At 45.1% G+C, this 23,106-nt stretch overlaps 1 protein-coding gene across 2 annotated transcripts in view; it reads left to right on the top strand.

Moving 5' to 3' along the window:
- The window catches only part of LOC148507967 (uncharacterized), a 49,315-nt gene extending 26,599 nt beyond the window's left edge, over positions 1–22,716 (top strand). For both annotated transcript variants that reach the window (XM_088445134.1, XM_088445133.1), the window contains exons 3-4: positions 5,233–5,344; positions 18,035–22,716. In XM_088445134.1, the coding sequence (XP_088301260.1) occupies positions 5,233–5,344; positions 18,035–19,056 (1,134 nt within the window). In that variant the 3' untranslated portion in view covers positions 19,057–22,716. The remainder of the gene's footprint in view (positions 1–5,232; positions 5,345–18,034) is intronic.
- Positions 22,717–23,106: the final 390 nt, after the last annotated feature.

Genomic DNA, 23,106 nt, shown 5'->3' with positions numbered 1-23,106 from the left:
GGGGGTTGGAGATGGCTGCCCGATCACTGCTGGCCACAGTGATCTGGTCACAGCAGCAGCACTGCTGCTTCTAATGGAGGGGGGCTGCCGGTGGTGCCCGATCACTGTGGCCAGCAGTGATCGGGACACACTGGAGAGGTGGCCGCGCTTGCAGAGGGACCAGAAGGTCCCTCTGATGTAGGCGGCTGCGGGAAGATTAGCTTCCCACAGCCGCCTAGTGGGCATTTCTGACTGGTCATACCAGATACGACCATGTCAGGGAAAGCCCAGCCTGGTGCGGTCGTATCATACGACTGTGCCAGGCAAGTGGTTAATTATTGAAATGAATAGTGTTATTGGTACACCTGCGCGTGTAATGGCGACTCAAAAATGGATATGGATAAATAGAAAATCTCTCACAAATAAGTCATAGAATATGTGCAAATCCAAAAATAGCAAATCAGAAAAATGCATTTCATTGGGACCAATTATATGTGGCATGCTATAACATCCCTAAAAGTGGGATAATATTCTGCAATGTCCACTGCATAATAATGGATGAGTGCAATGCGCTTGTGGTGTAAAAGCAGCTCAGTATTATTGATAGTATATAAAAATGAGAATGAGCGCTATATGGATAAATTAGGCATAATAAACGTGTAACATAAAATAAACATAAATGATATTGATGTTTATAGTCTTTTGACTAATGTGGGAGGAAAGTCAGGACCATCACCCGGGCCGGGTCCTGACTTTCCTCCCACATTAGTCAAAAGACTATAAAGATCAATATCATTTATGTTTATTTTATGTTACACGTTTATTATGCCTAATTTATCCATATAGCGCTCATTCTCATTTTTATAATGTCCACTGCATGTCAGAATTGCCATAATATGCATGTGAGAAGTGGCCGCAATATACTCATATACCTAGATTGCCTCCTATAGCTGAAATGCACATAGAATCTCATATAAACAAGGGTTAACTTAACTGCTGCAAAGCAAACAAATGACTAATAATATCATGGGGGCTGGAATTAAATTCCGTATAGACCGATTAATATACTTGTAATCAGTCAATTGGCTCGATTCATATAGATTTGTATGCTACTCAACTTCATATCACAAATGTCATGTAGGAGTAGGAGATTGATATCCTATATTATCACCTTATCCCCTCATATTATCCTACCATGTTATTGGGCAATTAGTGGCTATTCATTAGGCTGCGGGTAAACATGCACATGTGCATATGTTGCATCAAATATCTAAAGATATAGAATCTCTGTGAATATAATATCAGCTAAATAGTTAGTTGAAGTCTGACATTGTAGATGCTTTGAATATTATATTGATTCCAGCAGCAAAAATTCTGAGAGCATTACTTTAGCTCTCCTGCTGTCTGTCTGCAGTATGTTCAACAAATCTCTGGGAAGAAAGCCAAATCCTCAGATATACAATGTTGCAGTGTCACAGCGTCTTGTTATAATGTTAGCAGCATATCCATTTAAATCATAAGGGTATTTACATTAGCTTTGACATTAAGAAAACCCATGCCCATATCAGGAAGTATCTGGGAAAGAAATCCTGAGAGTACAATGTTACAGTATTATAGCGTCTCGGTCTAATTTTAACAGCACACGTAGTGTGTGTAGATGATTCCAAGCTTCCTGCTGTTCATGCAGCTATAAATAAATAGGCTCTAACATAAATAGCTGGTAATTAAGTGAGTCTAGCAACAGCTCTAATCAGTCACATAGTATACAATGCAGACACAGCAGGAGAGCTAAAGTAATGCTCTCATAATTTTTGCTGCTGGAATCAATATAATATTCAAAGCATCTACAATGTCAGGCTTCAACTATCTTGTCCTTGGCAGCACGCCCCAGATGTTGCATAAATATTGAATTTATTACTCTTTATATTGGGGTTTCCCACTCATTTCTAATTAAATATTTACTGGTGCAGAAGCTTTCCCCAGATTCCCTTCCTTTTATTCTTATGAAAATGACAGAATCCCTGGCTGGTTGGCACCCGCCAAGTGAAGACGATGGATGCCCTGGGGAAGTGGCGGCCCCATAAAAGAGCTTTAAAGGCTGAAGGTGCAGCTAAATAAATTATTTCAAAAATTGGTGTAATGTGTTTATTTTAATATTTATTTTACAGGTGTACTATAGGTAACAGTGGACCCTTAATGCCCCGCTTGCTGGTACTTGTGATTCTCCAAGTACCAGTATGCGGAGGAGGCTTTCTGGGACCTGTAGTTTACCTGCAAAAGACAATATATTAACTTTATTTGCACTACACAATTATCTCGGCTCCCACCTCCCAGGTGTGCTGGGGTTAGCCCCGGGCTGAGCCTAGGCCTGGGGTGCCCTGAAGAAAGGAACCACTTTATTGGGGGGGTCTCCAGCTCCCCACGGATCCCTGGCTTGGGCTAACTAGCGGTCAGGATTAATGTTTTGGCCGGGGTCTGGTGAAAGGGGTTCCTTTTGGCTGTGGCATCCCCCCACTAGAAAGAGCTCTGTGCTGGTTATGGAAAATACAGGGGACCCCTACTCTTTTTGTCCCCTGTATTTCCAAAACCAGGATCTGCTCGCTGAGCCTAGTGCTGGTTGTGCTAAATAGAGGGGACCCCTTTGTCTTTTGTCCCCTGTATTTTCACAACCGGGACTGGCTCTGAAAAGCCCCACGTTTAATTTTTAACACAGATGCATGGATGGATTTCACTGATACGTCCATGCATCTGTGCACTGCCTCGCACACCTGCAGCCCACAGCCGTTTCTCCCTCTGCACCCCCAAAACACCCCCTGTGTGCTATTCCCTCCTCAATAGGCGCTAGTGTACCATTTTGTTGCCCATCTCTCCTGCAGGTGGCCCAGTTTGCTCCTCCAAACCCTGATGGTTAATACATTTGAAAAAAATCAATGAAATTCCATAGACCAAAAGCCTAAGTTTCACATGTCCCATTAAGACTTCTTAGACATGATCTGAAATTTCACTAAACCCACTGAATTTCTACTGCTCAAACTAAAAAAAGCAATGAAATTCCGATCATTAAGGCTGACTCCTTATTCCTTGCTCAAGACAGATATGGTATGCCATCACACCCTGTGGTTTACTGCAGATTGAGCACTTTCATAGAGTGAGATTGCTGTCACCCACAAAATGGTGGACCTACTAATTCACAGAATTGTGTACTCATTGGAATACACACATGCAGTCTATGCAACTGAGGTCTGAGCAGAAGATAGAGCTGCGCAGATGGGATAAGAGTGGGGTGGATGGGGGGAGGAGACAGAGCTGCGTGGGTGGGGGAGAATAAGCAGTACAGATGGGGGGGACCAAAGTGATGCAGATAAGTGGAAAACAGTGGTGCGGAGGGGAGTAGACAACAGCACGAATGGGGGGGTAGACAGAGTGGCACAGAGCAATGTGTATGGGGTAGTACAGTGTGGCATGGATGCGGGAAGACAGCAGCGCAGATGGGAAAAGTCAGTTTGGGGCAGATGAGGGAATACAGACTAGCAGAAATGGGAGAATTCACAACCGTAGGTGTTGGGGAAGACAGACTGGTCTGGAAGGGGGGGGGGAGACAGAGTGGCACAGTTGGGTCAGAATGGTGCAGATGGAGGAAGAAAGAGTGGCACAGATGAGGGGAAGACAGAGCGGCATAGCTGGGGGAAGGTAGTGGTGCAGAATGAAAGAAACAGTGGCACAGATGCAGGAAACAGGGTGGAGCGGATGGGAAAAGACAAATTGGTGCGGATGAGGGAATAAGAACTAGCACAGTTGGGATACCACACAACAGTAAGGATTGGGGAAGATGGAGCAAAATGGAGGCGAAGCTACTGTACATGCCTAGACAAAGTATGATAGTTTTAGCAATTAGGGAGTCTGTGTAGTCTGAATGAGATGGATGTATGGAGTGAGGATGTTGGAACCCAGTGGGATTGTTGTGGTGAACGAATGGGAATGATTGTGGGCACTGAGTGAGATGTGTGTGCCACATAACTGCTCAGACCTCAGTTGCATAGATTACATGTGTGTAATCCAATGCGCGCGTAATTCTGACGGCAATCTCACTCTGAGAGTGCTGAATCTGCAGTTAACCACAGGGTGTGATGGCATACCATATCTGTATTGTGCAAGGAACACGTCCATTAATGTGTCAGCCTTAATGATTGTAATTTCATTGTTTGTTTCAGTGGCAGGAATTCAGTAGGTGTATTGAAATTTCAGATCATGTCTAAGAAGCCTTAATGGGACATGTGAAACTGTAACTTTTTTTGTCTATGGAATATATAATGTGTAAGTGCTTTAGTGAACAGAAGCCGAAAAAAACAAACTTTGGACCTCATTCAGAGCCGCTCGCTATTTGCGGTCGTTCGTTTAAAACAAAGGGGTGGCTATTCAAATGAACCGTTCGCACTTTGCGGTCTGTTCACGCCTCTAAGTCTGAACGAGCGAGCAAAACTTGCGGTCGAAATTTTGAAAAATACGCCCCCTGGCCGCTCGCATCATACGTCATGTCCGCTATTTATTAGATTAATCGAGTACATCGAACAGCGTATGAACTGCTCGCTATTCTTGTGGTTGGTTTTTTCAACCGCTAGTTTGAGAGTAGTTCTGACTAAAAAAAAACCAAGTGACGTGGTCAATGACGCTGCTGTATTAATTATGCACACCCATAAAACGCCCGTTTTGACCTTTAAGCACACCTGCGTTCTGAATTCCACTCCCCGTTTTCAAGCACCTTCCCGTTACCACCCACATACGCCTCCTCCTGTCACTCAAACTAGCAGACATTCGCTATTTTGCGAACAAACGATTTTCGGCCGCACTGACTGGTTCGCGCATGCGTATTACAATCCGTACGCATGCGCAGTTGTGCGATCATCGCTCAGTGCGAACGAGCGGCCGCTTACGAGCGGCTCAGAATCAGGCCCTTTGTCCCAATTTGCGAACCAACGTACCCTTCACTAGCGAGTGTATGTAGTAAGTGTTTACACATAGAATAGACATTGTATTTGTACAATAGACCCTTCTTGCTCCATTAACTAATACAAGCAATTACAGATAGGAGCATAAAGTAGATAGAAATAAGGATCTCCTCAAATACCAAAGTGACTTTCCCCTGTATAAACATAGAGCAGCTGTGTGTGTCTAATGCACTTGTCATCTTGTTTAATCTTAATTATTGATAATTCGATGATATTATTGTGTTTTATTGTTTTGTGTGTTAATTAGGGTGAAGAACTGACTAATATAAAAGAAGAAAATGTAGAGGGAGAAGAGGAGACGTTTGTGGGGGGTGATCAGCAGTGTAAGGAGGAGGAAATCCCTACAGATATAAGCACAGGTGAGTAATAATCACTAAGTACAGAACAGTCACATATTCTCCTTGTTCTGTCACTACAGCCGTCTCTTATCCTACACCCTCCTCTGTCACTACAGCCATCTCTTATCCTACACCCTCCTCTGTCACTACAGCCATCTCTTATCCTACACCCTCTGTCACTACAGCCATCTCTTATCCTACACCCTCCTCTGTCACTACAGCAATCTCTTATCCTACACACTCCTCTGTCACTACAGCAATCTCTTATCCTACACCCTCCTCTGTCACTACAGCTGTCTCTTATCCTACACTCTCCTCTGTTACTACAGCCATCTCTTATCCTACACCCTCCTCTGTCACTACAGCCATCTCTTATCCTACACCCTCCTCTGTCACTACAGCAATCTCTTATCCTACACCCTCCTCTGTCACTACAGCCTTCTTTTATCCTACTCCCTCCTCTGTCACTACAGCCATCTCTTATCCTACACCCTCCTCTGTCAGGACGAATAATGAGGGAAATGTATTTGCCAAGTGGGGGAGTCAGGAGCCATCAGCCTCTATTATACTCCTGCTCTCCCCCTCACATCATGTCACTGTGTGTTACCAGCCCAGAGACCTGACCATGTCGTGTTCATTGTATGATACCAGCCTCCCCACACTCTAGTGATCGTAATATCAGTACAAAGGACATCGCCGTAAAGCAGTGATTATCAACCTTTTCCTCTTCAGGGTCCATAGGCTCCACAAGGAGACCTTGGGGTATGGGTTGTGAACCAAATCTGGGAACCACGTAGTTAAAGCTTTCAGTTCCCAGGATGCATTGGGTCCACTCTCCCCATAACCCCGCCCCCGAGCCAGAGGCACCTCAGTTTGAGTTGGTGCCCGGCCAGAGTGGGGTCACTGTTAATGCAGAGGGGCTGCTTAGCAGCCCCTAAAGCAATTTCATTTTATTTTAGTTTTTTGCACTAAAAAAGATCTTCATAGCACACAGCAGCAGACTATCCATTGGACGTCTGCGCTGCCGCTCAGTCACCCCTCAACGGCGCCGTGACGCCAGTACTGATCTGGGTATCTCGGCGGGACACCGGGGGTCCGTGCTAGCCAGGCCCCGCGGATTTCCCAGACTGCTGCCGGACTACGGAGACAGGTAAGGCGGGTCACTGCTTGCGGTGGCTCGCGTTTTTAGCAGTCTTTTCCTCCGGTCTCAGGGGACAGACCGGATGGCACTGAGGTGGTCGCTGGACCCCCCATACCCTGCGCTTCCACTAGACCACCAGGGACTCTATTTGGCACGGGAAGCCAGCATCCCAGGGGTTAATAGTCAGCCAGGGGAGACAGCCTTCCCTGTTACAGCTGTTCTTCCCCTCAGCTCAGTGCGCCTTTCCTCTGAGGTCTGGCTTTGCTGAGCTGCTTCCTCCCTGGGCCACGCCCCCTCTGAGGTCTCCGACGACCATTTTCTATTTATGGTGCATCGCAGATCTCCTGGGTAGCGTTTGGTCCAGTCCCTTTACGTACCTCTCCTTTGGGTCAGTGTACACAGCGCTATAGCCTTCCCAGACACTGAATCTGTGCGGTTGATTGTAGTGCAATTTGCAGTATACTATATGTAATATACATGTATGTTTCTGCATTGTATGTGTCTTATGCTAGCGCTGACTGTCTGTGCCTTTTCTCTTAACTGTCAGTTTATTTCTAACCCTTTTCTTTACATACTGCCCTAACACAGATGTACTTAGGGTGGCTCGGAGACCTCATATATATATATATATATATATATATGTGTATATATATATATATATATATATATATATATATATATATATATATATAGCAGTGTATTTTTCAATGAAGATAACATTAGATTAATCTGAAGTACACTCTATACATTGTTAATGTGGTAAATGACTATACTAGCTGCAAACGTCTGGTTTTTAAAGGAATATCTATATAGGTGTATAGAGGCCCATTTTCAGGAACCATCGCTCCAGTGTTCTAATGGTACATTGTGTTTGCTAAGCGAGTTAGAAGACTAATGGATGATTAGGAAACCCTTGAAAACCCTTGTGCAATTATGTTAGCACAGCTGAAAACTGGTTTGCTCGTTAGAGAAGCTATAAAACTGGCCTTCCTTTGAGCTAGTTGAGTATCTGGATCATCACATTTGTGGGTTCGATTATACTCTCAAAATGTCCAGAAAAAGAGAACTTTCATGTGAAACTCGATAGTCTATTCTTATTCTTAGAAATTAAGGCTATTCCATGTGAGAGATTGCCAAGAAACTCAACGGTGTGTACTACTCCCTTCAGAGAACAGCACAAACAGGCTGTAACCAGAGTAGAAAGAGAAGTGGTAGGCCCCGATGCACATATGTGCAAGAAGACAAGTACATTAACGTCTCTAGTTTGAGAAATAGACTCCTCACAAGTCCTCAACTGGCAGCTTCATTAAATGGTACCCGCAAAATGCCAGTGTCAACATCTACAGTGAAGAGGCGTCTCTGGGATGCTGGCCTTCTAGGCAGAGTGGCAAAGAAAAAGCCATATCTGAGACTGGCCAATAAAAGGAAGAGATTAGTATGGGCAAAAGAACACAGACATTGGACAGAGGAAGATTGGAAAAAAAGTGTTATGGACAGACAAATCGAAGTTTGAGGTGTTTGGATCACACAGAAGAACATTTGTGAGACGCAGAACAAGTGAAAAGATGCTGGAAGAGTGCCTGACGCCATCTGTCAAGGATGGTGGAGGTAATGTGATGGTCTAGGGCTGCTTTGGTGCTGGTAAAGTGGGAGATTTGTACAAGGTAAAAGGGATTTTGAATAAGGAAGGCTATACTCCATTTTGCAATGCCATGCCATACCCTGTGGACAACGCTTGATTGGAGCCAATTTCCTCCTCCAACAGGACAATGACCCAAAGCACACCTCCAAATGATGCAAGAACTATTTAGGGAAGAAGCAGGCAGCTGGTATTCTGTCTATAATGGAGGTGCCAGCGCAGTCACCAGATCTCAACCCCACGGAGCTGTTGTGGGAACAGCTTGACCGTATGGTATGCAAAAAGTGCCCATCAACCCAAACCAACTTATGGGGAGTTGCACTGACTGTATACGGGATCTCCTCTGCACTAGAGACCCGGTGGTTTTGGATGTGATGCAAACTCTTCGGAGTCCGTTAAATATCTCTGACTTAACATCCTTCCCCCTTGGGTTGGTATAGATACGAGACTTTCGCTGTAGCAATCATAATAAGAAAGGGGTTGCTTCTTTTCCTGTGACTGATTATAGACAGCTTAATCACCCACTAATCTGACTGCCTGGATACCGTTACCATCCCTAATCAATCTATTACTCTAAAGAATATTGCTACAATATTGCTACATTTAATTGATTTGAACGGATCTCCAGGGATATTGCCACTGTTGTTTTCAGTGTTACTATTCAGTTACCTCAATTGGATACAAGTCAACCTAGACTGTGCAACCATTTTACAATATTTTATTGTATGTTGTTTGTTTTGTGATTTTGAATTGCATTGTATTCCTTTTTTCTTAAATGAGTCTGATCAACTCCCATTTATGTGTTATTTAATATTTATATATGGTGCTGATTTTCAGCCTAATAAATTTTGTTTTTATTTACTGATGTTTAACTTACTGATGTCCCAGCACAGACAATAGAGCGCAGGTTTTTTTACATTTTTTTTTGGTTTGTAAGGTTGACAATCACCTTATTGACCTCCTCTTGCTGACAGACTCTCCAGAGGTACTTTAACAACACCTACACCTGACTATCGCTTGTCTACAAGCGCACGGGTGGCTGATCAATTAGAAGAAGTCCTCCTTAATTCCCTCACAGAGGATGGTTCATCTGGGTGTCCTTCTGGACTCGCACCAACAGAGGATCTTTCTAACTCCAGAGAAGATCTCCATGCTGCAACTTCGAGTACGCAGGTGCCTCCGCAGTCTTAGTGTCAGACCACACGGCGATGCGGGTTCTGGGATCTATGTCCACATTCAATATGGCGGAATATGCTCAGTTCCATTCAAGACCCCTGCAGGGGCTGATCCTCTCCAAGTGGAATAGGCCCAGACGATGGTGCTCTCTCCGGCGGTATGTCTGTCCCTGTCTTGGTGGCTCCTGACATCTCATCTCACCAAGGGTCGCCCCATTTGGATCCCGGACTGGGTACTTCTAACGATGGCCGCCAGTCTCCGGTGCTGGGGCGCCGTGACCGGTCCACACTTGTTTTAGGGCCGATGGACAGCGGTCGAACAATTCTTCCAATCAAAATATTGGAACTTCGGGAAGTGTACAGGGCCCTCATGTTAGCCAAGCACAGCCTTCACGGAAAAGTAGCGCAAGTTCAGTTTGAAACCAACACTTTGACTTACATCAAGCATCAAGGAGGCACTCAAAGTCGAGCAGCAATGGCAGAAGTGTCCCACATTTTGACATGGGCAGAGTATCACCTCCCGGCCATTTCGGCAGTGTTCTTCCCGGAGTTCTCATTTGGGAAGTGGACTTCCTCAGCCGTCACGACGTGCATCCAGGGGAATGGTCTTTTCACCAAGAGGTGTTTCAACTCCTAGTGGACAAATGGGATCTTCCAGAGGTGGATGTCATGGCCTCCCGTCACAATCACAAGTTTCCAGTGTACGGGTCCAAAACAAGAGATGCCGAAGCAAGCTTGGTAGGCGCGCTCAGTGTGGTGGACCTTCTAGTTTGCGTACCTGTTTCCTCCAGTATCACTGCTTCCTCGGGAAGTTCAAGCAAGACATAGGCATGGTCCTGGTGGCTCCAGCTTGACCCAGACATCATTGGTACTCAGATCTGTGGAGTCTCTCCATAGGCACTCCGTTCCTCTTGACGGCGTGGCTCTTGAGACATCCATCCTGAGGTCTAAAGGATTCTCTGGCTCTGTTATCAACATGATAAGAGCACGAAAGCCTGCTTCTGCTAGAATATACCACAGTGTGTGTCATACATATTTCCAGTGGTGTTGCTCAAAGGATTACGACCCTTAGGTGTTTCAAATTTCCAGAATACTGGCATTCCTGCAAGTGGGATTGGACCTCTGCCTGAGAATGGCCTTATTGAAAGTACATGTCTCTGCACTGTTCATGTGGATAGCTCTGCTCCCAGATATTCGCACCTTTTATGCAGGGTGTTCTCCGGATTCAGCCTCCCTTTGTCCCCCAGTGGCTCCTTGGGATTTGGCGGTAGTTCTTCTGGCCCTCCAGAGTCCTCCATTTGAAACACTGCATTCGGTTGAGCTCAAGTGGTTAACCGCAAAGACTCTTCCTCCTGGCAATTGCTTCGGCCAGGAGGGTGGCAGAATTGGGGGCTCTCTCCTGTCGTCCTCCCTTTCTGATATTTCACCAGGACAGTGCTGTGCTTCACCCTGAGTTTCTTCCTAAAGTGTTTTCTAAATTCCACATCAATCAGGAAATTTCTGTACCGGCCTTTCAGTCGCCGGACATCTCGGCAGGTGAGGCCTCTTTGGATGTGGTGCGTGCTCTCAGGATTTACGTGGACCGTTCCAGTTCTTTTTGGAAATCATTATTTGTGCTCTACGGATTTCACAAGTAAGGATGGCCAGTCAGTAAGCAAACATTGGCCAGATGGCTTTGTATGTCTATCTCAGAGGCTTACACACAGGAAGGCCTTCCTGTTCTAGCTTCTGTTAAGGCTCATTCTACTCGGTCTGTGGGCCCTCGTGGGCGGCTTGTCGTGGCACCTCAGCTATTCAGCTTTGTACATACAGACCTTTCTAAGGTTCTATGCTTTTGATACTTTTGCCTCTCAGGATGCTTCCTTTGGGCACCGGATTCTCCTCTTAGCGCAGGAGCGTCCCCACCCTTAAAAGGACTGCTTTGGGACATCCCCAAGGTCTCCCTGTGGAGCCTATGGACCTTGAAGAATAAAATGATAGTTATGGTAACTCTCGCTAACTCTCTTTCTTCGAAGTCCATAGGGTCCACAGGGCATACCCTGACACACCTGGCTTCATAAGGGCTATGTAACTTGTCACCGGTTTCCCATCTCCTTCTCTGTGAGTGTGATTCTTGAGTGTTCCAGTCTTCTTTCTCTCTATTTCCTCCTCTGGCTACTTACAAACTGAGGTGCCTCGGAGGTGGGCTTATAGGGAGAGTGGACCCAATGCATCCTGGGAGCTGAAAGCTTTTAACTGCGTGGTGCCCAGATTTGGTTCTCAAGCTATACCCCAAGGTCTCCCTGTGGACCCTATGGACTTCGAAATGCCTCTAAATTACTAAGAAACTATCAACTTATACTCCATAGGATATATGAACAATTCTTGCAGCACTGAACTGTTGCTACCTTGAGTGAGATTGTGGAAAGATTTCTATCAGCTGCTTGATACAGTGGTCTTTAGAAATATTATCTTTTGTGCCTACTTGTAGCAGTAAAGTGGGGTTATTTCAGGATATTGTTCCATTATAATCATTGGTATATCTATTATTGATTAGAATTGTGTGGTGTATGTTTTTATATAAGCCTAGTTGAAGGCTAGGTATTTTATATCATATTATTAAATACTGACTATTATTTTACATCTGTGTCTCAGTTAATCTATGGTATCGCGCACCCTCAAATGGAGTAATTTATTCTATTCCTCTTGCATATATATTTCCCAATTCCATACCGTTAAGTAGAAACAGAGCTACTTTATTGGGAAGCTGCGTACTATAGATTATGATATTATAAACAATCTAATACTATTCAAAAAAATTTTTATGCTTTAATAGCGCCTGGAGATTGAGTTTGTGGTTAACTCATTTTTGTTTTTAATCTGTATATAGAGGCTGCATCACTGTATTTGGGGTTTTGTTTGCTACTTATGTGTCAGCTGCAAAACTTCCATTGTAAACTCATGGCTGGAACTTGATGCAGCTTTAGGACGTCCTGTACTGTTTGCAGATATATAATGGTAATAAGTTTTTCTACTTCAGGGTCCATAGGGGGTCCAATGGGTTGACATTGGGGTATAGGTTGGGAACCAAATCATGGCACCATGCAGTTAAAGCTTTCAGCTCCCAGGATGCACTGGGTCCACTCTCCCTATAACCCCGCCCCCAAGCCAGAGGCACCTCAGTTTAAGTTGGTGCCCGGCCGGAGTCGGGTCACTGTTATCGCAGGGGGGGCTGATTAGCAGCCCCTAATCTTTATTTTATTTTAAGGACAAAGTTTTTATTTTTCTACTTTGGACTTTTTGGAGCGGCAGCGTCGGACTGTCCATGGGACGTCCAAGCTGCCGCTCCGTCACCCCGCTGGCTCTGAGACGCCAGTACAGATCTGGGGATCTCAGCGGGACCCCAGAGTCTGTACTAGCCGGACTCTGCGGGCGCCCTGGACTGCTGCCGGATCGACGGGGATCAGGTAACGTCACGGATCACCGCTTGCGGTGATCCACGCATTTGAAATGCAGTCTAATGCCTCCGGTCTCTGGGGACAGACCGGAGGTGCTGGCAGTGGCGGCGGGCCCCCCATACCCCGTGTGTCCACTAGACCACCAGGGACTTAATGATCGGCGCTGGGAGCCGGCGTCCCGGGGGTTAATAGCCGGCCAGGGGAGGAAGCCTTCCCCGTTGTAGCGGCTCCTCCCCTCAGCTCAGCGCGCCTTTCAGTAACCAGAGTCTGGCGTGGCTGAGCTGCTTCCTCCGCGGGCCACGCTTCTTCTGAGGTCTCCAAGGCGGCCATTTTCTCTGTGGTGCAGCAGAAATCTTCGGAGATGGCAGTTGGTCCAGTCCCCCTGTGTACCTCACCATTAGGTCAGTGTACACAGCGCTATAGCCTTCCCAGACACTGAATATGGGCAGTTGAATGTAGTGACATTGTGCAGTATATTATATGTCATGCTTATGTATGTACAATATATATATGTCTGCATTGTATGAGACTTATGCTAGTGTTGACTGTCTGCCTTTTCTCTCACCTGTCAGTGTATATCTATCCCCTTTCTTCTATCTGCCCTAATACAGGTGTGCCTAGGGTGATTCTGAGACCTCACATTTATATACTTGTCAATATTTGTGAGGTTTTGTTTATTTTAGGTGAAACTGTGTGTTGCATACGCTGAGAATGGGTTCCTGCAGCTATTTTTAGCGTCAGTCAGGACCAGTATGGTGCTGCTTATTATTTCCGCCAAGATGGTCGGTCAGATAGGTCTGACCGGGAGAGAGAGCGCTATACTGCACCCATTTTTGCTATCCTGCAAGTCATGTGCTGCGGGTAGTAATGCGGAGGATTTGACTCAAAGGGTTATGTATGCAGCGCCATCTGGTGCCAGGCCCCTTACACCTTGGGCGGTTTTGTTTCTCGGGATCCTCTCCATTGCGGATCGCCAGGCAGGCCCCATGGTCGTAACTCACTTGGGGTTACTTCGCCATATTTCCCTTTTCAACTCGGTATATTGCAGTTTCTTGCTCTTTACCCCTGTGACACAGACTATCGCTCCTTGCCGGGGTTTTTCACAGTGCATGAATTCCCCATGGTGCCACAACAGTCTGTCATTTCCCTTTGCAGGGATTACCACAACAGCCACCCTGGGTGGATGTCGTTTTCTACGAAATGCAAAGTTGCGTAGTATACGCCCTGTGGTTACTTCCCAGTTGGCTCTGCCGTCAACTGGATGCTGTTTTGGGCTCTTTTCCTCTCACACGGGGGGGAGCCTATTTCAAGTATTTCCCTGTTTTGGGGCTGGTAGTCTGGTCCATTAGAGAGAATGTCGACCTGTATCATACACCCTCAATTTAATGTGCCTTCGGTTCCCCGTTTTCTGACTAGCGGGTGGATCGCATGGCAGGGGACTGGCAGTCGCCAGATACGAGGTATCATAACAGCGATTTGGCTTCTTGTTTCAGATTCCCTGTGGGTCATCACTAGCCCGTCCTGGGGTGGATTGGCATGTTACCTGTCTGATTACAGACGTTAATACGCCTTGCATTCCTGCCTGGCCGGATTCTACGGATCTGTGGGTGGTAACTTTGCCTGAAATCAATATACTCGTTTTCAGGGGCTGTTGCCCGTCCTACTATGGCCATTGCATGGTTGGTTACTACTATTGCATACTGGGCTGATGCACTTGTAACGTTTTTCCCCTCCAACGCGTCTGGGGTTCAAATGTCTTTTGCTGCTCACATAAAATATGCAGTTGTCATATGTGGGAATACCTACACTGGATGCCGGTCTTCTAACCTTCAGGGTTTGGGCTGTGACTATATCTGCCGCAATACCCTATGGCTGCACTCTGGGAAAGCAGAGGTGCAGATACCATCTATGGGGAAGATCTTGTTTGGTCCTGACCTTGACAAGATTGTTGCATCTTTGGTAGTATTGCTAATGGGAAGATACCGTCTTTTAGCTACTCCCACTACATTTGGACTAAATCTGTTAAGTCTTTTGGTCCCCAGGGTCAGCTTAAAAGGCCTGTTTTTTCCTAGTCTGTAGGCCTCCACGAGGGCCACCATATCCAGTACGAACAGGCCTGGTCTTCCAGACGACCCTGCTTCTAAGCCTAAGGATAGACTTCAGCCTAACGGGACAGGTCTACATCTGGGGGTTTCCAGAGTGAGATACCGACTTTCTCAGTTCACCCAGTGCTGGTGTCAAGTCACCACGGATGCTGGAGAAGGACTTAATCTCTCACGGGTACAGCCTTTTATTGCTCAGGCGGCCTCCTTACAGGTGTTGTTACAGGGGCCCTTCTTTAGACCCGATCAGGGCCTTACAAATCCAGAAAGCTATAAAGTCTTTGCTGTAAGCGGAGCTATTTAGGCCAGCATAACTATCTCAGCAAGGGACTGGTGGTTCTACTTTCTTTCTGGGGCAGTGGCTGACTGGTTCTCCTTTACCTATCCTCTGTCTCAAACCCCTGAAACAGAATCTAAGGGTGCCTGGATTCAGGAGGAGTCCACCATGCTCCATCATTTGATGTTTGGAACCTGGGGACTTTATGGTGTATCTGAATATTAATTACATGTACCTATAGGTACATATAGAGCCCTCTCATCAGCATGGGCTCAGATTTGCTGTGCCACAGCAACACTTGCAAGTTTTGGGCTCTGCCTTTTTGGACTGTCCTCAGCCCCACTGGGGTTTACCAGCTTTATGGATTTCATGTAATTTCTCCTGTTCAGTGTATCCGACTGCTCCAGTATCTGGACGGCATTCTGCTCTTAGCAGGATCTCCGAGGTACTTTACAGCCAGGTCAGGGTAACCGTGGCTTCTTCACATTACAGATGATTAATCTACGGGGAAAATGTCCTCCCTGCATCCCTCCCAGGGTATACTTCATCTGGGAGCCCTGCTGGATTCTCAGAATCTGAGAATTCTTCTGGCGTAAGACAAGGTCTCCACTCTTCAACTAGGAGTGCGCAGATGTCTACGAAGTCGGCATATGTCATTACACTCTGTATATTTGATAGCGCATTGCAGAGTGTCTACCTTTGGAAGGGTGGACTATGCTCAGTTCCATTCCAGGCCTTTTTCATAATTGGCTCCTCTTCAGATGGAAAGTTTTTTTCCATCGGATCACTGTTCAGATGATAATGCTCTCTCCGGAGGCGAGTCGGTCTCTGTCTGGGTGGCTATGGCTATCTCGTCCAGCGTGTTCTGTGCTATGGACAGTGTCTGGTCCGCATTTGTTTCGGGGCAGTTGGACGTCTGTCGATTCCGCCCTGCCAGTTAACTTGTTGGAACTTTGAGTTGTTTTGAGCCTTCACTCTGGCCTAACACACATTTCACGGTAAACCTGGAAAGTTCAGTCCGACAGTGTCACAACAGTGGCTTCCATCTAGGAGACACTGGTCATTGGGTAGCAATGACAGGAATGTCACACATTCTGATATAGTCCGAGAGTCTCCTCCCGGCCATCTCTGCAGTGTTCATTCCGAGAGTTCTCCATTGGGAAGCGGACTTCCTCAGCTGTCACGACGTGCTTTCCTGGGACTGGTCTTTTTTCCTAGAGAGGTTTCAACTCCTAGTGAGCAGAGGAGGTCCTCATGGCCTTTCGGTCTCTATCACACGCTACCGATGTTAGAGTCCGGCTCTTGTGGTACTGAAGCAACCTTCAGTGATGCATTGTCAGTGAAGTGGTCCTTCCACTTTGTGTACCTGTTTTCTCCGGTCTGGATCGTTTGTCTTTGACTACGTCCCTACGGTGGTCCTAAGGCTTCCCTGGCTCTGTCATCATTGAGATGATTAGAGCACATAGATCAGCTTTTGCTGGGATCTACCACAGACTGTGGCATGCGTAATTCTTATGGTATCATGCCTGTCGCTACGATCCTCCGGTGTTCAGGATTTCCAGATATTCTGGCATTCTTTCCAGATGGCTTGAGTCTCACCCTCCGCCTGGCCTTCCTGACGGTGTGGATCTCTACACTGTCAGTATGGTTCGGATGTGGAATTGCTCCACTCTGGTATCCTGTTCATCCTTCAGAGTGTTTTCTGGATTATGTGGTGGTTCTTCGTTCCCTCTGGGGACATTCAATTGAACCACTAGTTGTGATAGCCATTACATGGTCTATTGCTTAGGCTCTCTCTCTCTGCGTTTGCATCCGCCAGGAGTGTCGGAATTGGGTGCTTTCTCATGTGGCTCCCTCTTCTGGATGGTTCATCATGTCAGGGTGTGAGTTGCACTCGACTGGTGTCTCTTCCTAAAGTGGTTTTTGGGTTCTATATTATTCTGGAACTTATGGTACTGCCATTCAGTCTCCAGTCCTCTCGGCTGCTGTGGCCTCATTGACTGACTGTGGTCCGGTCTCTTCGGATTTATGTGATCCGTTCAAGTTCCTTAGGGAAATCAGACTCCTTATTTGTGGTCTGAGATTTCTGGTTTTCACAGGAAAGGGTGGCCAGCCTATAACCAGATGTTGGCTGGATGGCTGCATATGTCTTTCTCAGGGGCCTCCCCATAGGAAGGCCATTCTGTTATTGATGCTTGTTTTTGCTGTGGCGCCTCGGCTGTTCTGCCTTGCAAGGTGGCCACACCTTTTTAAGGTTCTATGCATTGGATTCCTTTGCCTCTCGGGATGCTTCCTTTGGGCAACGGATTCTCCCCTCAGCACAGGAGCGTACCCACTCTTATAAGGACTGCTTTGGGACATCCCCAAGGTCAACCCTGTGGACCCTGAAGTAGAAAACAAGAGATATGGTAAGAACTTACCTTTGTTATCTCTGTTTCTACAAAGTCCATAGGGTCGACAGGGCGCCCACCCTGACGCACCTGGCTTCATATGGGCCGTGTTACTGGTCACCGGTTTCACGTCTCCTCTGTGAGTATGGTTCTTGAGTGTTCCAGTCTTCTCTCTCTTTCCTCCCTGCTCCGGCCTTTGGCTACTTACAAACTCAGGTGCCTCTGGCTTGGGAGCGGGGTTATAGGGAGAGTGGACCCAGTGCATCCTGGGAGCTGAAAGCTTTAACTGCGTGGTGCCCGGATTTGGTTTCCAACCTATACCCCAAGGTCAACCCTATGGACTTCGTAGAAACAGAGATAACAAAGGTAAGTTCTTACCATATCTCTTGTTTTAGTTTTACCAAGTAATTTTCTTTAATTGACTAATAAAATAAAACAAAATGCTCCCTCGTGTAAATACCAGATATCTATTTCCATACATTTATTTTATCTCCAGCACAAGGACGTGATAGCAGGAGCACCGCTGATGGATATCCCATTTTGTTTTCAGATTTGAAAGTAGAAGATGACAACATCACAGAAAATTCTCCTGGAGAAAACCCCCTTACCCTAAATATGCATGGTGTACATGGTAGTGCTGATGTGTCACCTGATCCCTCTGATAATGAGGAATGTTCTACTGATGATGCCGATATCGCTTTGTGTAGTACAAGTCGCAAAACATTTTCCTGTTCTGAATGTGATAAATGTTTTCTACATAAGTCGCGCTTAGTTGTACATGAGAGAACTCACACTGGTGAGCGGCCATTTGCATGTTCTGAGTGTGGGAAATGTTTTAAAGATAAATCGGCTCTTATTGCACATCAGCGAACTCACACAGGAGAGAAACCCTTTCCATGTTCCGAGTGTGAGAAACGTTTTACATTGAAAGCAGATCTTCGTAAGCATCACAGAACTCACACAGGTGAGAAGCCGTTTCCATGCTCTGAGTGTGGGAGATCCTTTGCACAAAAAAATTATCTTCATAGCCATCAGAGAACTCACACGGGCGAGAAGCCATTTCCATGCCCTGAGTGTGGGAAATGTTTTGCGTGTAAATCATATCGTATTGCACATCGGAGAACTCATACAGGTGGGAGGCCATTTCTATGTTCTGAGTGTGGGAAATGTTATACAATGAAAGCAGAGCTACTTAAGCATCACAGAACTCACACAGGTGAGAAACCGTTTCCATGCCCTGAGTGTGGAAAATGTTTTGCACAAAAAAAGGATCTTCATAGGCATCAGAGAACTCACACGGGTGAGAAGCCGTTTCCATGCTCTGAGTGTGGAAAATGTTTTGCACAAAAAAGGAATCTTCATTTGCATCAGAGAACTCACACAGGTGAAAAGCCGTTTCCATGTCCTGAATGTGGGAAATGTTTTTCCAATAAATCAACTCTTAATACACATCAGCTAAGCCACACAGGGGAGAAGCCATTTCCATGTTCTGAGTGTGAGAAATATTATACACATAAATGTTATCTTGCTAAACACCAGAAAATCCACACACAAGTAATGCAATATCTGTGAGATGATGGACATAAAACAGGCTGGTTGCAAATAAAAGTTGGCATAATATATGATATACTCTCATATTTTCATCACTGATTTATTGGGGTTAGGCAATGTATTGACAAGCAATTATATAATTATAGAGAAAGGTGTAATATGTGTCATTAGCCTAAAACGCTGACAGATTGCTCAAGTGCAATGTATTGTAGATCCTCTTATTCTATTAGTGTGATCCATGGGATATAGTTGATATTAATTTTGTCACCTGTAGCGGTCTCACTGAGTTTTTTTTTTTTTTTTTTATGAAGCTACGACATTGAGGCCAAAGTGTAAATGCAAATTTATGAGATATGGCTATTTTCTTTTAATATATATGCTCCCAATTCTATATGGCTTTGTTATATTTATATACAGCCATGGGCAAAAGTTTTGAGAATGACACAAGTATTAGTTTTCACAAAGTCTGCTGCTTCAGCTTTTATTATGGCAATTTGCATATACTAGAGAATGTCAAGAAGAGTGATCAGATGAATTGCAATTAATTGCAAAGTCCCTCTTTGCCATGACAATGAACTTAATCCCAAAAACAATTTCCACTGAATTTCAGCCCTGCCACAAAAGGACCAGCTGACATGTCAGTTCTCTCGTTCTCACAGGTGAGAGTCTTGACACGGACAAGACTAGAGATCACACTGTCATACTGATTGAGTTAGAATAACAGACTGGAAGCTTTAAAAGGAGGGTGGTGCTTTAAGTCATTGTTCTTCCTCTGTTAACCATGGTTACCTGCAATGAAACACGTGCAGTCGTCATTGGGCAGCAGAGACGGTGTAATGGACCCTGTTACAGCCTCACAGCACTGAGGTTGTGGGTTCAATTCCCACCATGGCACAAACTGTGCAGAGTTTGTATATTCTCCCTGTACTTATGTGGGTTTCCTCCGGGTACTCCGGTTTCGTCCCACACTCCAAAAATATACTGGTAGGTTAATTGGCTCCCAACAAGAATGTAAGCGTGTGTTAGGGAATATAGATTGTAAGCTCCACTGGGGCAGGGACTGCTGTGAATGGGCAAATATGTGTGCGCTAAAAATAACTGGTAATAAATAAATTGCTTTGCACAAAAAGGGTTTCACAGGCAAGAATATTGGTGCTGGTCTGATTGGACCTAAATCAACCATTTATCGGATCATCAAGAACTTCAAGGAGAGAGGTTCAATAGTTGTGAAGAAGGCTTCAGGGCGCCCAAGAACGTCCAGCAAGCTTCAGGACCGTCTTCTAAAGTTGATTCAGCTGTAGGATCGGGGCCCCACCAGTGCAGAGCTTGCTCAGGAATGGCAGCAGGCAGGTGTGAGTGCATCTGCACACACAGCAAGGCGAAGACTTTTGGAGGATGGCCTGGTGTCAAGAAAGGCAGCAAAGAAGTCACTTTTCTCTCCAGGAAAAACATTAGGGACAGACTGATATTCTGCAAAGGTACAGGGATTAGACTGCTGAGGACTGGGGTAAAGTTATTTTCTCTGATGAATCCCCTTTCAGATTGTTTGGGGCATCTGGAAAAACACTTGTCCGGGGAAGGAAAGGTGATCGCTACCATCAGTCCTGTGTCATGCCAACAGTAAACCATCCTGAGACCATTCATGTGTGGGGTTGCTTCTCTGCCATGGGAGTGGGATCACTCACAATTTTGCCTCACAGTCATGAATAAAGAATGGTACCAAAACATCCTCCAACAGCAACTTCTCCCAACCATCCAAGAACAGTTTGGTGATGAACAATGCCTTTTCCAGCATGATGGAGCACCTTGCCATAAGGCAAAAGTGGTAACTAAGTGGCTCGGAGAACAAAACATCAATTTTGGGTCCATGGCCAGGAAACTCCCCAGACCTTAATCCCATTGAGAACTTGTGGTCAATCCTCAAGAGGCGGGTGGACAAACAAACACCCACATATTCTGACAAACTCCAAGCATTGATTAGGCAAGAATGGGCGGCCATCAGTCAGTACGTGGCCCAGAAGTTGATTGACAGCATGCCAGGGTGAATTGCAGAGGTCTTGAAAAAGAAGGGTCAACACTGCAAATATTGTCTCTTTGCATAAACTTAATGTAATTGTCAATGAAAGCCTTTGGCACTTATGAAATGCTTGTAATGTTACTTCAGTATACCATAGTAACATCTGACAAAAAGGTCTAAAAACACTGAAGCAGCAAACTTTTGTGAAAACCAAAACTTGTGACATTCTCAAAACTTTTGGCCATGGCTGTATATATATCGGCTATTTACCCCTAGAAGTGTGCACCACGGCAAGCTCTTCCCCTGCCCCAATGCGACGCATTCCGACGCCTGGTCACCCTCAACGTGTCCTTGTTGCCACGGACACGGATGACATATGTGATGCCGAGCTGCGCCGACATCACATGTTCCATTCAGAGACTCCCAGTCTGTATGGCATCTGTGTCCATCAGCAATAAGGACACGTTAGTTGCACAACATCTTTTACAACAAACTGACTCGCTTGACCGTGTAATGTCTGTTGTCAAACAGCAGATGGCGTCTTTTCTAAACTTCTGCGCCTCCCTTGAACAGCCTCTATGAAACCATTGATGTCTCAGCCATTCTCTGTCCGTACAGTATTAAGCTGTGTACTGCATGGGGCACTAATGTTGCTCTGTTTTGTAATGAGAAAGAAGATGATTACTGTTTGTGTTACATATGTGCCCCATCCCCCCATGTCCCGTCCTTTAATTGTGATACAGCTGCTTAGCTAAAGATTTCCCCTCAAATATTGTTACTGTTGTAAATATACTTTTAAAAATGAAAGACTTGTTATCATTCACTGATTGTTCACTATCATTCAGACATGTTTCATCATTTGGTTGGTACTTATAGTGTTGAAATAATCATTTGTATAGTTTGTGCATTGATCTAAATTACAGCAATTATGTATTACATGCACTTTCATGTATAGCAGCTTTTTATTGTTAAAGTACATTTATTAGCCACACACTAAATAAATACTTGATACTTGTATTGCAGTCTAGTATATATATATATATATATATATATATATATATAATTATATTATAGCAAAAAAAAATTGAGAGCACTCACCAGGACTTCTGTTAAATAGTAGATTTATTCACATTGCAGGCACAAAACAAGTCAACGTTTCGGTCATGCTAGATGACCCTCCTCAGGACTTGTGAACCCAAACATAGGACAAGACAACAGTAAACTCCATAGTGTAAGCCACCCTCCTTTAAATACCCACATAACAACATCACATGGGGCGACACCGGAAGTGGCGTCATCCAAAAAACGTTAAAACCTTAAACACACAATATTAGCTAATAAACACTTAATATGGTCTAATACATATATACTCTCAATACAATATCACTTAAATCCTTACATACCAACCCCCTGTCTATTATATGCAGCATTATTGTTAATCTGACCAGAAACACGGAGCTCCGGAAATGGGCGTTGCCTAGCAACCAATCCCAATGCGGGTAAATCTATACATCACACAAACTTTCAAACAGTTTGCAGATAACTATAATCTTAGAGGCTAGCACACCCATGTGCCAATAGCCCTGCATACATATAGAATATATATATATATTGTGATAGGATCAGTGGTAAGGCCCCCATACATCAGAGATGGATTGCAGCAATCGTGCAATTTGCAATCGATTGTGTATAAAAATCTGCAATGTATGGGCTTCATAGATCTCAGATTGCAACCAAAAAGTGATTGAAATTGTTTAATCAGATTGTCCAACATGTTGGATTTCACAGATCGATTGGGGCTGTAGATTGCTAGTGTATGGACATGATCAGCAGATTTGCAGACCGTTTCTAGCAAAATGATGGGCCTTTCAAGATTGCCAGATCTGTGTTTGCTGCAATCGATCTGCAAATCACTGAAAAAGATCTGTAGTGTATGGGTGCAGATTGCTCAATTGGGAAATCCTAAAATCAGGCAATAAATCTTCAAATTGTTCAATTGTGGTTTTCAGATTGCTTATGTATGGGGGCCTGTATACATTTGCCCTAGGTTTTTG

This window comes from Taudactylus pleione, unplaced genomic scaffold, assembly GCF_031769625.1.
Source record: "Taudactylus pleione unplaced genomic scaffold, aTauple2 ptg000377l, whole genome shotgun sequence".
Lineage (NCBI taxonomy): Eukaryota > Metazoa > Chordata > Amphibia > Anura > Myobatrachidae > Taudactylus > Taudactylus pleione.
Note: the sequence above shows the minus strand (reverse complement) of the source record. Positions and strands in the feature narration are given on the sequence as shown.